This window comes from Alexandromys fortis, unplaced genomic scaffold (genome assembly GCF_014885135.2).
Source record: "Alexandromys fortis isolate MF-2015 unplaced genomic scaffold, M_Fortis_MF-2015_v1.1 scaffold_89, whole genome shotgun sequence".
Taxonomy (NCBI): Eukaryota; Metazoa; Chordata; class Mammalia; order Rodentia; family Cricetidae; genus Alexandromys; species Alexandromys fortis.
The window spans coordinates 7,195,168-7,209,149 of record NW_026067973.1 but is presented as its reverse complement, the minus strand read 5'-3'; the positions used below and the strand labels follow the sequence as shown (position 1 = coordinate 7,209,149).

General features: G+C 46.3%; 1 protein-coding gene across 1 annotated transcript; it reads left to right on the top strand.

Annotated features, from left to right (window-relative positions):
* The first annotated feature begins 4,465 nt into the window (after positions 1-4,465).
* On the top strand, positions 4,466-12,741 carry Pou2af3 (POU class 2 homeobox associating factor 3). The gene is made up of 5 exons (XM_050156442.1): positions 4,466-4,583; positions 5,258-5,352; positions 9,131-9,185; positions 10,521-10,750; positions 12,162-12,741. Exons 2-5 carry the CDS (start codon positions 5,293-5,295, stop codon positions 12,531-12,533), a joined length of 717 nt encoding a protein of 238 aa, XP_050012399.1. The 5' UTR covers positions 4,466-4,583; positions 5,258-5,292; the 3' UTR covers positions 12,534-12,741.
* The last annotated feature ends 1,241 nt before the right edge of the window (positions 12,742-13,982 follow it).

Here is a 13,982-nt window from a genome sequence, read left to right as displayed (position 1 = left end):
GGGGAAACTACGGACAGTGGCTTCAAGGAAAGAAGGCTTGAGTGGAACGCAAGCACTGGGCTGATCGGAGAAACCAACATATGGTTGTGGAATAAATGGTAAGTGAATATCTGTAAGTGAACCCATGATAGTTAAACAGTAGTGTGTATGTGGCAGAATAGAGCCGTTGCTGGCAGAAACCAAGGTTTCCTTATCTTTAGGTTCCGGTACTCATTACCACGCTGGTATACACCGTGTGCGCAAGGAACACCTACTTGGATTATGGATCAATCACTCATCACCATATTTAAAGGATTCCAATAATGGCCTTACAATAGTGATACCCATCTCCTCCAAACAGTTTTTCTATGATCCAGCAATGGAGCTACAAAGCTAGACAGCCACTGGCCAAGATGTCAGTCCCTCTGAGCATGTCAAGACCCCTTCCAACACTCAGCATCAAGACACTGTGTTAAAAGCAAAGGAGCCTGTGACCGCCCGCCAGACAGACCCACAATTGTTTTATTACAACCTCAAAGGAGTTGATGGGACTTCAGGGAAGACATCCTAGAACAACAAGCCCCCAGAAAAAGGGTCCTGGTTGGACACACAAACCACAGTCAGCATAATGAACAGTTTCTCTTCACCTCCAGCCAGTTGCTTCTTCTGGGCTCTATGTTTCTAGAATGTTCTCACATCAATATGCTGCAGTCTTAAACTCCTTGGACAAAATGAGAATATGGCAAGGACTTTGGGGTGAGACTTAACAAAAGTTTGAACCCCAGTTCTCTCATCTATGTGCTTGCTAAACTTGGCAAGATGGCCATCCCTCTAAGTCAGCTTCTTCAACTGTACAGTGGGAATACTACACAACACAGGTCTAGCGCCCCAGTAACAACAAATGAGAACTTTAATCTCCCATGGGCTGGGAATTCAGTTCAGTTGTAGAGTGCTTACCCAGCATACCCTGGATTCTATCTCAGCATCAAAATGAATGAATGAATGAACGAACAATCAAGCAAGCAAGAAGGGTACCCAGTTCTACAGGCATTTAAAATCTCAGGGCAAAAAAAAAAAAAAAAAAAAAATGGCTGGTTTCTCTAGGTTTCAACACACACACACAATATGAAACATAGCTCCACTGAGAAAGTATTGTCTCTTGCCTCCTCAGACATGGCTTTTGGCTCTGAAATGGCTGTCTGAGGTTTTTCAGTTAAAATAACAAGAATCAAAACTCCTTAATGTTGGATTGACCTGTAGTATAGATGATGGGGGAAGATTCTCAAAACGGGCCTGGGGAAACAGTTTTCTGTAGTTGCTTGGCAGCAACAGCACCACACTCTCACTCTCTGGAACAGTATCAACCCACATCTGTGGCGCAAGCAAAGGCTTCTGGGAGAAAAGGTGCAGATTTGTTTGCTCTTTGTTGTCTCTGTAGACCTCAGGCTTTAAAAGAGCCTGCATCTCCCAGCCTATGTTCTCTCTGAGAACCCAATCCCAGATGTTGCCAAGGGAGAACTGTGACCTCAGGCCTCCTCAGACCATTCCTGTGTGAGTGGAGAGCTAAGGAAGAATATTTAGTCTGAAAGAATGAGACAGCACTCCAGAACAGGGGAAAGAGAGGCGCATATAGAACCATAGAGAGACAAGAAGACAGGGAATGAAGAAATAAACAGAGAGAAAATGAGAAATAGAAAATATGGGGGAGAATAAACAAAAAAAAAAAAGGAAAGCTTCTTAAAAGAAAGCCAAAAATAAAACCAAGATGGGGGGGAGGGGGGAGAGGCAAAGGGAAATGCTGCATAAAAGAAGGAAGTGGTACCAAGGAAGGGATTTCTCTCAGTCCTGGGTCCTTCCCTGGTCTGGTCCTTAGGCCTGGCTTTGCAGAAATAGGCTCCAGTGGCTGATATACACCAGCTGGACCAAATACAGCCACACCTTACCCTACCCTCCACCACCAGGTGCTGCCTCGAGTGTACCCAGCCTTGATCCTCTCCCACATATGTGGCTCCACCTGCCTGATAGACATTTCTGCCCATGATGCTTTTATTATCCCCAGAGACCCTTTAGCTGAGCTGTTTGTTATACCCTATAGCTGATACACTGCATTTGATACATTGTCCCTTTAGCTGAGCTGTTATACCCTATAGCTAATATACTGCATTTGATACATTGACCCCTTAGCTGAGCTGTTTTTTATACCCTATAGCTAATACACTGGATACATTGACCCTTTAGCTGAGCTGTTTGCTATACCCTTTAACTAATATACTGCATTTGATACATTTTACTTTTTCAGATATTTTTTAAAGGTCTTTGAAGCTAAAGTTTACTTTTTTTCCATTTCAGAGAACTCGGAGATCAAAGAATAGAAACCCGTACTATCACTTTATCTGCATTCCTAGAAACACCTAGTTGTTTGCAAAGGGTACCGTTCTATCTCTCTGTGAAGACTTTGCCTGGCCTTCTGCATCACTCCAGTCTCTCCCATCATTCACAGGTCAGAGAGCAACTCAGGCAGTGCTCACAAAGTATGTATCAGCACAGGCCCAAGCTAGCAGAGAGAGCGCTGGTACACATGGACTTCTTGTTGGAGGCCCAGTGTCTGCGGCCTAGCCCGAGGGAAGATGGGTAGAGAGGAAAGGCCAACAGAGGCCAGGCAGGCCCAGAGGAATACGAAGTGCAAAGCTTAGGCCTCTGCTGTCCTCTGGCCTGCAACCTGGGCCCAAAGGGCCCTTTGCTTTGCCACACCCACTGGCTGCCATGTTCACTTTCCAAAACCTGAGATTTCTCCCTTAAAATGCAGATTGGACAAGTGAGAATCCTTGTGGCTAGCCAACCTGGCTCAGGTGATCCCCGAGGAGCAGCCTAGGTCAGTGGAAGTTTCTGGACTGCTTTTGTGGCAGGAACAGGGAGCATCTTTGAGGACACCTGCTCTGTCTGTGGGAAGGTGGACAAAATGTTTAAAATGGGAAAAAAGCAGGGGTCAGGACCCAAAGACACATCACTCCCTGTTTCTCTGGACTCTCTATGGGGTGCCTGTGTGCAGGATTTCTGCAGAAGATAGGCCATTTTGTTAAGCCTTTGAATATTCAAATTGAAAGTATCGCGCAATCATTGATTGTCAAATCATGGGTTTCTAGAGGTTTTAAATACTTGGCATGAGGGGGGGAAAACTCAAACCTATACCCGAAGGTATAAAACATTAATTCTGTGTATCTCCTGCTCCAGGGACCTGGGTGCTGCCTCGTGTTTTGTGAAACTTTAAAAATGTCGCATCTCTGCCTCTCTCCCTGCACAGGAGCCCTCCTAGGTGCTGAGTCTCTGCAGCTGCAGCATCCAGTTTCCAGCCCAGCTCCTGCTGACCACGATGTCGGGTAACTCGACTGCTTCTCCAGGGGTCGGGTCATGAGGGCCAGGGGCACTTGGATCCGGTGTATTTCCTCTGCTTTTCCTGCGTATAACAGAGAGTCACAGAGTCAGAGCAGGATAGCCAGGACCGGGCATGGATCCAGAGAGGGCGCGGGCCCGTTGTGTCGGCTCCCGCTGGGTAAGGGCAGAGGCCCAAAGGCCCACCTGGTTGTGCAGGACAACGCGTACCCCAGGCCTCTGCTTGCCCCTTCACTTTTCCACCTTGGCGTCCTGGGAATTGCAGGCTCGGATCATGTGCGCCCAGAAGCGGCGGCGGGGGGGAGCTAGAGGCTCACCGTGAGCCCGGGACTGGAGCAAGGACGCATTCGGCAGGGAGCTGGGCAGGGGCTGTCTCCGCTTAGACCCCCAAGGCGCGCTCGCAGCCTACAGATCCCCGGAGCCAAGCCAGGCAGTGGGGATGGGGGTGGGGGTGGGGGGGAGGGATGGGGAAAGGAGACCGGAGCGGAGAGGGCGCGCCCTGGCACTGCGGCGGGACATCCGATTCCTAGGATCGGGAAGAAGAATCGCGCAACGGCTTTCCTGTGGGATCCTAGCTCTCAGATCTGGCTCGTGGGTGGGGGTCTCCCAGCTGTCCAGCCGCGGTCCCAGCACTAACCAGGCGAGGCGCTGGCGGCCTGGCATTGTCGCCAGATACCCAGGCCAGGGACCACTGCGCTCCACCCCTCCCCGCGCTACTCCCAAGCGCTTGCTCTTGGGTCAAGGTCGAGGCGGGAGTCACCCTGGACTTCTGGGACAAACCCCGCTTTGAAAGGGCATCTACCCGATCTAACCTGGCCTAACAACCAGCCAGACCTACTCACTGCGCTCTGCACCCAGGCTGTCACAGGTCCCTCCCAGCCGACCCCCGCCTAGCGCAGCGGGCCACTTGGGCTCTCCCAGGCCACCCGGCCCAGCTCTGCGGGCTCAGGGGCGGCCCCTTCCGGAGGGCGGCCTCCAGGCGACTGCGCGGTCCTAGGGAGCCTCGGGATGCCTTTACTCAGAACTGCAGCTCTTGCTGGAGAAATCTCCACAGCCCAGTTCTCTGAGAAGTACCTGTCCCCGGAAACCAAAGGGGTGGGAAGAGAGCTACAGGGTCCGAGAATGGAAAGAGAAAGGGGATGAGAAAGAAGGGGAATTAGAAAAAGAAAAGGGCTGACAAGAGGAAATTCCCAGGGCTTGGCCCCTTTTCTGAGGTCAGTCCAAAGTATCTCACAGAATATGGACAGGCTGTCCAGACCCCTGTTGCTTGCCGTGGGGGGTGGGGGGGAGAGTCCAGACCAAGGGCACCACAACTAACGGCTGTACCTCCCCAGAAGCCATGTCTGGTCTGATGGAGGAATACAGTGGGGGCAGAGGAGGTCTCACAATATGTACCTCACATTATGATGAGGTATGGGAGGTCAGTTGCTATGAATCAGAGAGCTCCCCCAGGTCCACAAGCTCAGTCAGAACCCCAGATTTTACTGTCTGAGCCAAAATAGTAGGCTTGCTGAACCTGCCTCCACATTCCAGAACAGTACAACTTGTACTGAACCAAGAATGAGGCCCAGCCAGGGGTGAATGACTTCTTAGATTCTCAGATGCCCATGGGAACTGTTCCCACTAAGACCCTGAAGCTTGTCTGCACCTTTTCAAGTTTGGGAGAGTTCTCTCTCTCTCTCTCTCTCTCTCTCTCTCTCTCTCTCTCTCTCTCTCTCCTCTCTCCCTCCCTCCCTCCCTCCCTTTCTTTCTCTCACTCTCTTTGTGTTCTGCAAGGTAGAAGAAACTCGGCCATGGGTAACCTAGCCTTAACAACGGGACCCTTGCTATACCCCTAGATACCCAAACTTTGGCGTTGACCATATTGACCCGGTTGCCTCTCCTGCAGAAAAACCGAAGGTGTATCAAGGTGTCCGAGTGAAGATGACAGTGAAAGAGCTACTGCAGCAAAGAAGGGCACATCAGGCCACCTCGGGGGCAACCGTAAGCACAACCCCTCCCCCACCCCCAGGCCCCGGTGGGCCTCCTTCAGCCCTGTGTCTGGGAAGACGTAGAAGCCGCCCACAAGCACAGCTCTGCTCAGGGATCCTTACAACTTCTCTTCCTAGCTTCCCCCCAGGTTACCACAGGCAGTCACAAAAACGAGTGGGACATGGTGTAGGGCTCAGGGTTGTGGGAGGCTCATCGCTCACTGTTGGTAGTTGAGTGTGGAAGGCTTGTTGGTCCTCTGCAAGGGAGAGAGGCAGTCAGCAGGTAAGTACGTTGTTACAGTGTTAAGACAGATTATAGATACAGCCCGCACAGACTCATAGAAAAATCTCTCCCAGAAACCCACCTAGCTTCTCTGTAACTTAGACTCTGAGTCATTTTCGTGAAAAAAAAATCACCAGTCACTGGAAGTCTCCAGAAGAAAAGGACCCTGTCTCTAAAAATACACAGAATTGTTACAAAACTGACCTGGGAAACCATGGGGTACCATGCCGCTTCACATACACTACCAAAGCGCACAGGGCAGCTACCGAACCATGTACACTAGGTGTGCTCCTCCACCAACAAGAAGAAGTTCAATCTTAAGGGCCTCCGGCACAGGATACTGTTGTTGCTCGTGGGCAGCTACATGTGGGTGTGGAGAGAGGATCAGACAGCTAGGACTCCAGTCACATGTGTCCGTTACCACAGGTCCTCGTCTCCATGTGGGGCTGTTCGTGTTCCAAGGAAGACTTCATGGAGGGGACTTTGGCTCCTCTAGCAATTGGAGGAATGGTGACATAGGTTTCTGAGCCAGAGGAACTGGGGTTAGTTCTCGGTGACTGTGGCTCATGCCCCCTGCACATGAACTTACTCTCTTTTGTCAATTCCCCCCATCTTTCAGCCGAAAGCTAATAGGGCTGTATAAGTACTTAGAACAGAATTCTCCACAGTGAGTGCACAACAGATATTATTTGGGAAAGAAAATTCCAACCAAGGGTGGATAGCCAGTACACACTAATGTATAGTATACCCCTGGCTCAGAACTTAGAGTTCAAGTATATTTGCTATGAATTTGGTATATAGAGCTAGAGAGATTAGGTATCTCCGTTTGCAGAATTCCAGGTGGCTGTAGAATGCCCTTACATTGCAAAGGGAGATTTGCAGTGTTCTTTTTTAAAGCATTCTTATATATTCATTATTTCATTGGTTGTAATGAGCAGATGACATAAATAGACCAGAAATCTGTGTTCCTCCATGACAGCTAAGTCTTGGAGTTGACAGCAGGCTAAAGGCAGAGACGAGGTGATCTTATTTTTCAGTATTGCCTCTCTGAACTCATCATACTAAGCGGGAGTTTAATAACCTCAATGGTTCATAGCTATACCATGAATAAAACTAGGGAGAAGGGAGCTGGAAGGGCTTTTGCAGACAAAGATTAACCCACCAAGGTGTTTCCAATAAAACACAGTCTTTCAGCAGGGAGCCTTTGTACTTGGCAGAGCTCTGCTTCGGCTGTACCGGCTGTACCAGGAGCGTCTATCCCATCTGGGCAAAGCAATACTGTCCCTGCTCGATCCTCACAGCTGGTGTGACCACTGTGGGCTCCTTAGCAGAGTAAGAGGAAGTATTTGACCAGGTTCCGGTCCTAAGAGAGTTCTGATTTGACATTTCTGAGTTCCCTCTGAGAATGAAGAGGGACTTCAGAAGCAATGTCTATCAAGAACATACACTGCTTGCTAGAATAGTCTCTACTCTGCTTCTTGGGAGTTTCTTACTCATCCCTGCCCTTTCCAGCACTTGAGTCATGAACATAGTGCTGCAGTAGGAGACCCAGATATAAAATCTCTTTCTGAGAGCAATAAGAAGGATGTCAGATTCTGGGGCTTCTCCAATGGTGTACTAAGTCGGCAAGGGTGTTAGTTACCATCCCAGGGAGAATAACGTGTGCCTGTTCCATGCAGATCTTCCTAGTTTAACAGAGACTGTATCCAACTTCATTCAATATTAAAGGGTGTCTCTGGGAAACAGTAATCCAAGAAGAGAATTTATTGTGCCAAATATTGCAAAACAAAAATAAGTCTGTTTTGATTTTTGCTATGAAGTCAGAGCAGTAGCTGAAATTTTAAGAGAGCCATCATGAATGGTGGTTACAGCCAGAACTAGATGACCCCAGCCTCTAGTGACCAGAAGAAACTATATGTGTCAGACTGGTACATTTAATTTTAAAAAGTTATTTCCGCCATATCAAATTACACACACACACACACACACACCACTTCTTTGACTTTAGGTAAAGAAAAGCTTAAGTTAGTATTTATCTAAAGATAAAAAAAAAATTTAGCACTAATTGTTTTTGTTTCTTAATACCCTCGATGTGTTTTTATATACTGATTGTGGATTTGTGTGCTGTTTGAAATCTAAGAGAGAGGAGCCATTCTTTGTATTCTTGGAGCAAAATAGAAAGTGAACCGAGGGCTAGAAAGATAATATCAAGTAGGATATTGTAAACATACCTCTGGGTGATAACAAGGAAGCGAGCAAACAGACAGATGGGGGAAGCAGGGGGTTAAAAACCAGCTCTACAGTGAAGCAGATTTTTTTTTTAAGACCCATTCCTCCCAAGTCCTCCAGCTCAAACTGCAGTCAAATATTTGCATAAAGAGCAGGTAAAGCCTTCCAGCTTCCTGGTTCATGACATTACAGCATGGATCGTTTTCAAAATTAGCACACCTCCTGTTTGAGCCATGGCTGGCTGTGCAGTGCCTGCAGGTGGCTCAGGGGACAGCAGCGAGTATATCCCTGGCAGCCCAAGAGAGGTGTGGTGAGTAGCTTCCTAGCCCAGAGCAACAGCACCAGGCGCATGCTAGCTGGGCCCTTTAAAATTTAAAGTCACCGCCTGAAATCTAAAAGAGAAAAATCCCAAATGGCTCATTTAGTGTAATTGTCCTTTCAGCTGGTAAAAGGCAAGCTGCTTAACTTTAAGTATTTAAAAGGCTCAGTCTTAGGAATTTTCAGCATTTAGAATCAATAATTTTTAAATGTAAATTGTATAGAAAACAGTTTTTTGAAATAGGCAAAGAACTGAAAATGTTCTGGCTATGAACTCAAATGTGTATAGGTTCCGAATCACTAAATACTACTCCAAGGGTTTTTTTTTTTATATTTTAAAGGCCATAAATGTGAATATTTTAGCATCTCAGATTTAAAAAATCTAGAAACAATGTCTCAGTATTATTAATTTCTCTAGGGGAAATGAATTGCTAGGACTAAGTAGTAGATACAAACCTAGAGGAAATGTATAGTTGGGTTAAGTAAATGTTAACTCTTACTTATTATAAAATAAATTGATTAATAAAAAGGCTGCTTACTGAGTTTTCTTGTATTGTTATATTTCTGTAACAAAAATTATTTACATTAACCTTCATCAAAATGAATCACTTAATATTTTAGCAAAGGAATCTAATGTTAGGGAAAAAAGCAAAAACATACACTCCCCAAATAAGCAAATATAAAATCAAATCTAAACTATCATGCTGGTTTTATTTAAAGAAGCCCCATTTTCTTAGAAGAAGGAGTCTGGCTTACCTACCTCAGCAGAGCAGGAGAAGCCCCTGCCCAGCTCCCCAGGGTGGACCTGCAGCCAGCGCTTGCCCTTCCCCCACTCCTCCCACCTCACCCCCCCCCCACTCCCGCAGCAGAGCAGGAGAAGCCCCTGCCCAGCCTCCCCCGTGCAGACCTGCAGCCAGTGCCTGCTTCCCTTTGCTTCAAGCTTCTCTTCTTGCCTTGACAGCTGTCAGGAAGCAGCAGTATCCACCTTCCAGACCCCAGCACACCGACGCCTGCAGGTCAGTACAACCAGCTCTCCAGTTGCCTCAAGCCCCTGCAAAAGTCCATCTCGAAAGCCCTCAGAGCCTGACTCAGGGGTTAAGAGAGGCACCACCATTTAATTGGAATCCAACCAATCAGAAGGTGACTCCAGATGCAAGCCCAGCAAAGAAAGAAAGGCAAAGTTTTGCCCTCATCCGGTACTGTCTATTCTGTCCCAAGACTTTGTCCTTCACATTTATCCCAAGTTGCTGGTCTCCAAGCAACTCAACTCCACTATGAATCAGGGTTTGTCTCAGAATTTTGTTGTCTTTTCTGGGTGCACTGTGAGTTGGGATTAGAAGATCCAGAATGATGCCTTTGCTCTTAAATCATTTAGCTTTCAGCCGACAGGGGCTCCCTTCCCACTCTTAACTCTCTTCCCAGAACGCAGTTCAAACAAGTGTAAGTTTCCCCAGCCCAATATGAATAACTCCATTACATAAACACTCTGCCCTACGCCACTCAGCAGCTAAGAATTTAAGGAGGTCGTACAGAAGGAAGCCTGTGCCTATGGCAGTTCCCACCAAATACGTCACTTTAGCTTAACCTGAGAGGAGACTGCGAATTCTCTAAGTCCCTTTAATGGGCTCTCTCTAAACCTCTCCCCTGTGAACCTTTGAGACTAATTATCACACATGGGGACTGCTCTTATTATCCTGGAAAGGGGGTGACGAGTGTCAGATTATTCCCCTTGGCTTGCTATCACTTTTGTTTCCTTTGCACTCTCCTCTTAACATGTCCACAAATAAGACACTTTGGTCCTGTACTTCCAAGCGAAGAGCTATTTATTGATTTGCACTCTGCTTTCTAGGCTTCCAGTTTTAGTGTATGCATCACTATTAATGGCATTTCTCAAAACCCTCTCCTCAGCAATTTAAGTTGCTACACCAACAGTTTAGGGAAGCAGCAATCCTGAATCAAGAGGATAGTACCAGGTTTCCCAAAGCCCCCAGCAAGTCCATCTGTGGCTTCAGGGAAGTCTCCCTGGACTGCAGGTAGAGTTAAGATGTCAATGCTTCCATACTCCAAATAGCGGAGGCATGTGCTCTCCATTGAATGTTACATTTAGATGCAGGCTAGGCCACTACGCGTTGTTTTTATTTTACCCTGACCATATTTAGTGTTATCGGACACATCTCCCTGGTACTTGGGTTAACCCAAGACAACTAAAACAGCCCAAATTCCTAAACTGTTTACTTTTAGAGAATTTCGTCAATCACCATTTCCCCCTAAATAAAATAAATAGGAAAAAAAACTCTTTTCAAATCTACTTTGCAATTTTTCAGCAAAAATCATTTCCCTTTCTCTTCTAGGACTGTGTTTTGAACCAGAATCAATGTCTTCCACGCTCAGTTATTTTCAACCCCGAGAATTTTCCACCTGTGTCTCTTGTGAAGAAAGTCCAGGCTGTCTCAACCAGCTCTTTGAGTCCTACCTTCAGACAGAGACAATCCCGGGGCCCTTGCTCAACACTGCACCAAGTGTTCCCCACTATTTCCCAGACAGCTGTCAAGTGGCCCCTTTCTGCTTTAACCAGAGCCTGGTAATTCATCTGTATCCTTCCTGGAACCTGATGGTTGCTAACTGTGGGGTAGAGATGCTTTGTAGAAGCGTTTGCATCATCTCGTGAGAAAGCTTACAAATGTTATCAACAAGGAAATAGTCAGGGAAGCATTTAAAGTTCAATGTGTGGGCACCTTGAAGGGCATAAACCTTTGAATACACATTTATAATGATTTCCAAGTAAATGGATATCTGGCAATAAAAAGGTCCCCCTGTGCTACTCAGTTAAGACTGTTAATTTGGAAATCAATAGTTTAAAAAATAGCCCTTAGATTTTTATGTTCTTAAAATGGATTGAGGCTATACATGCATGGTAGCAAATATCCTAATGGGGCCTGACTTGAGGGCTGAATTGGCTCTACTAACTGGCTGGTTTGGTCTGCCATAAGCAAAGCAATGTATTTAAGGCTGAGAAAGTAAGGCAGTGCTGTGGTGTATGCCTTTAATCCCAGCATGGAGGAGGCACAGACAGTATTAGGAGTTCAAGGCAAGTCTCAGCTAAGTGCTGAGTGGAAGTACAGCCTAGGCTACAGGAGACCTTTCCTCAAACAAAGACACAAAAAGTCCTAATCTTTGAAAGAATTTGCATTTTCTGTTCTTAATGGATCTCAAATGTTCAGAAATAGGTTCTCTTTAAAATAAGTAAGATTGTTTCTATGTTTTAGAGATTTGTAATTTTTTAAAGTTTTAAATGTAAGGCTTTCTTTTTTTCTTTTAAAAAGAAATGTGAATACATTTTTCTTTTAGTTTGTCAAAAAGTCTTTATAATGGAAAGACTGGGTTTAGAGAAGACAGGAAATTAACTCCACAGAATGCATATCTGCATGGAGAACTAACACCCAGGGTCCGCTCTGCTTCCAAGATGGATGATTTTAAAGTTGTTTAAGATGTGCTAGGTCTTTGGCAGCTGGGAGCCGGGAGATACAGTGGTGACAGAGGAGGGGTTTTCTTATCTTGGGGTGTTTTTGATGGGCCCTGGAGGCCTCAGTCTTTACCTTTGTGTGTTTACCTGGCTTCTCATAGTCAAGGGTGTGGAGACACCTCCAAGGTGCCACCTGCAGCTTACACTGTGTCGTGCAGCAGGATCTGAAGTGCAGGTGACCCGAGACACAGTGAGATTTTGTGGTTTAAGAACAAAACATCCTGCAAAGTATGGTTTTAACAAAGGAAGGCAGTGAAGCAAGGCAATTGATTGTTGGGGAAAAGAAAGGGGGTATAGGATGTAATATCGTGAAATCACGCAGTCAGCAAACGAGATTACTTCTAAGGATTTAGTGGACGGCTTGAGGCTTACTTTTACCCCTGATTTTCTCACTTTGCACAATTAAATCCACACTTTTGATCCTGTCTAAGTTACCAAGCTTTTCGTTCCCTGATTTTCATTTCTCTAGATTCCAGGATCGCCTTCGGATTCCTCCAGCCTCTCGGGCTCCTTTGACTGCAGCTACTCGCCAGCTCAGCCGCCTTCCTACACTCCAGAGAATTATACTTCTCTGCCTTCCCTGGATCCCCTGACCCACAGCCTCCCAGAAGAAGGTTACGCATACCACCACCATTGGCCTTCCCACCCCGAGGACAACCACTTCTCCCCAGCCACCCCTCCGGTCTGCTACTGGGCATCCTGTGAAGCAGAGCATCTGGATGCCATCAGAAGCTCAGAGTTCTTCTACCCCAGCACAGACTATGCGGACTTTGCCCCCTCAGCAGCCATCACTGGCGATTTCTATAAGAGGGAAACAAGCTGTGATATCTGCTACAGTTAGTAAAAACCGCCCTGGAGCGTGCCGTGGGCACATCTGTTTCTCTACTGCACCTAGATGTAAACATTCAACCCTTCACAAAACAGCCCACGGATGGTTTACATCTCAATGTTTTTAACCTCCTGATACTAGCATAGGGATCGATAGAAAGCCTTCAAACCTGGTCTTGTGCCACACTTATTTTATACACTCACTGATAAAAGTTTTTGTATTGAATTTTCCCCGTGCCTTGCTTCTCGATGTAACGAACAAACTCTTTTGTAAACTAATAAATAACTTTGTATAATATATTTTGTTTTTTTTTCAATTCGCAGTAATAGTATCGTTTGATTTCAATATTATCAGTTAATCAGGAAACCGCTAACTATAATTGAATAGTTTCGTCTGACTTAGGTGTGCATTTAAGATTATCCTAATATGATGAAATGCTGTGGATGCCATGGGATAGAGGAGTCGGGATTGCTAAGAGGCTGAGAAAGGAGAAACCTGCTTTGGCTAATTAAGGATGTACATCTTGGAGCAACATCAGACAAAGATACGATGAGTCATTTGTCTCTTTTATCCAGCATTAGTCAATGGAATGCTAATGTGGCCAAAAGCACACACTTTACCTACAGCAATGCTAACCTTGAGGAAACTCTCTTGTGTTTCCAAAATACTGTTTTGTAAACTTTCTCAACAAATGTTGACCTTCTTTCTCTCGACATCTGCCATACAGTAGATCCAGTGCAGAGTTCAGATTTGTGGTTAGCTTCTCTTCCTGAACTCCCGCCTTAGATCCTTAAATACGTATCCCACAGGCTTACCCATGTGTGATTTAGAAGACTGGCTGTGTCGTTTACAACTGACTTTCAGAGCTCGCGTCCTCCAATCAGTTTATGAAGGAGCCCAGTTGTCTTCCAGGTCACAGAAAGTAACCCACGTGGAGTAGCTCTACACTGGTCGTTCTACACTGGTTAAACTACAGTTTGCTGAAGGCATCTGGAGCTCAGGATATAATCACAGAGGTGAAATCCAGGGTGCATTTCCCTTGTCCCCACCTTTTGATTCATGGCGCTACATTGGCATCGCAGCTGCAATTCTCTGAGTCCTTTCGGGGTGCTATATCGTGTGCAGGTTTCTCAGGCGTTAACCCACTTGCTCTTCATAAGAACACTGAGAGCCAAATGAGGAGTCTGGGGCTCATAAAAGTTAAGTCAATGGCTCGGATTCTCCCAGACAGTAAGCATCCAAACTCTACCCCTTACTCTGGGGTGGCAAGACATTTGAACCACCTTCTGTGAAGTACTGTTCAGTAGACTCTAAAGTCATTAAACCCCACACAAAGGCCTGTTTTCAGCCCTATTGGCCTCCTGGAAGGACCAAACTGTCCACAAGACACCAGGGTGTGAAGCTTAAGAAATGCTAAGCCCCCAGGGTAGTGTGAGGACTGCCACTAGGTGGACTTGTCCT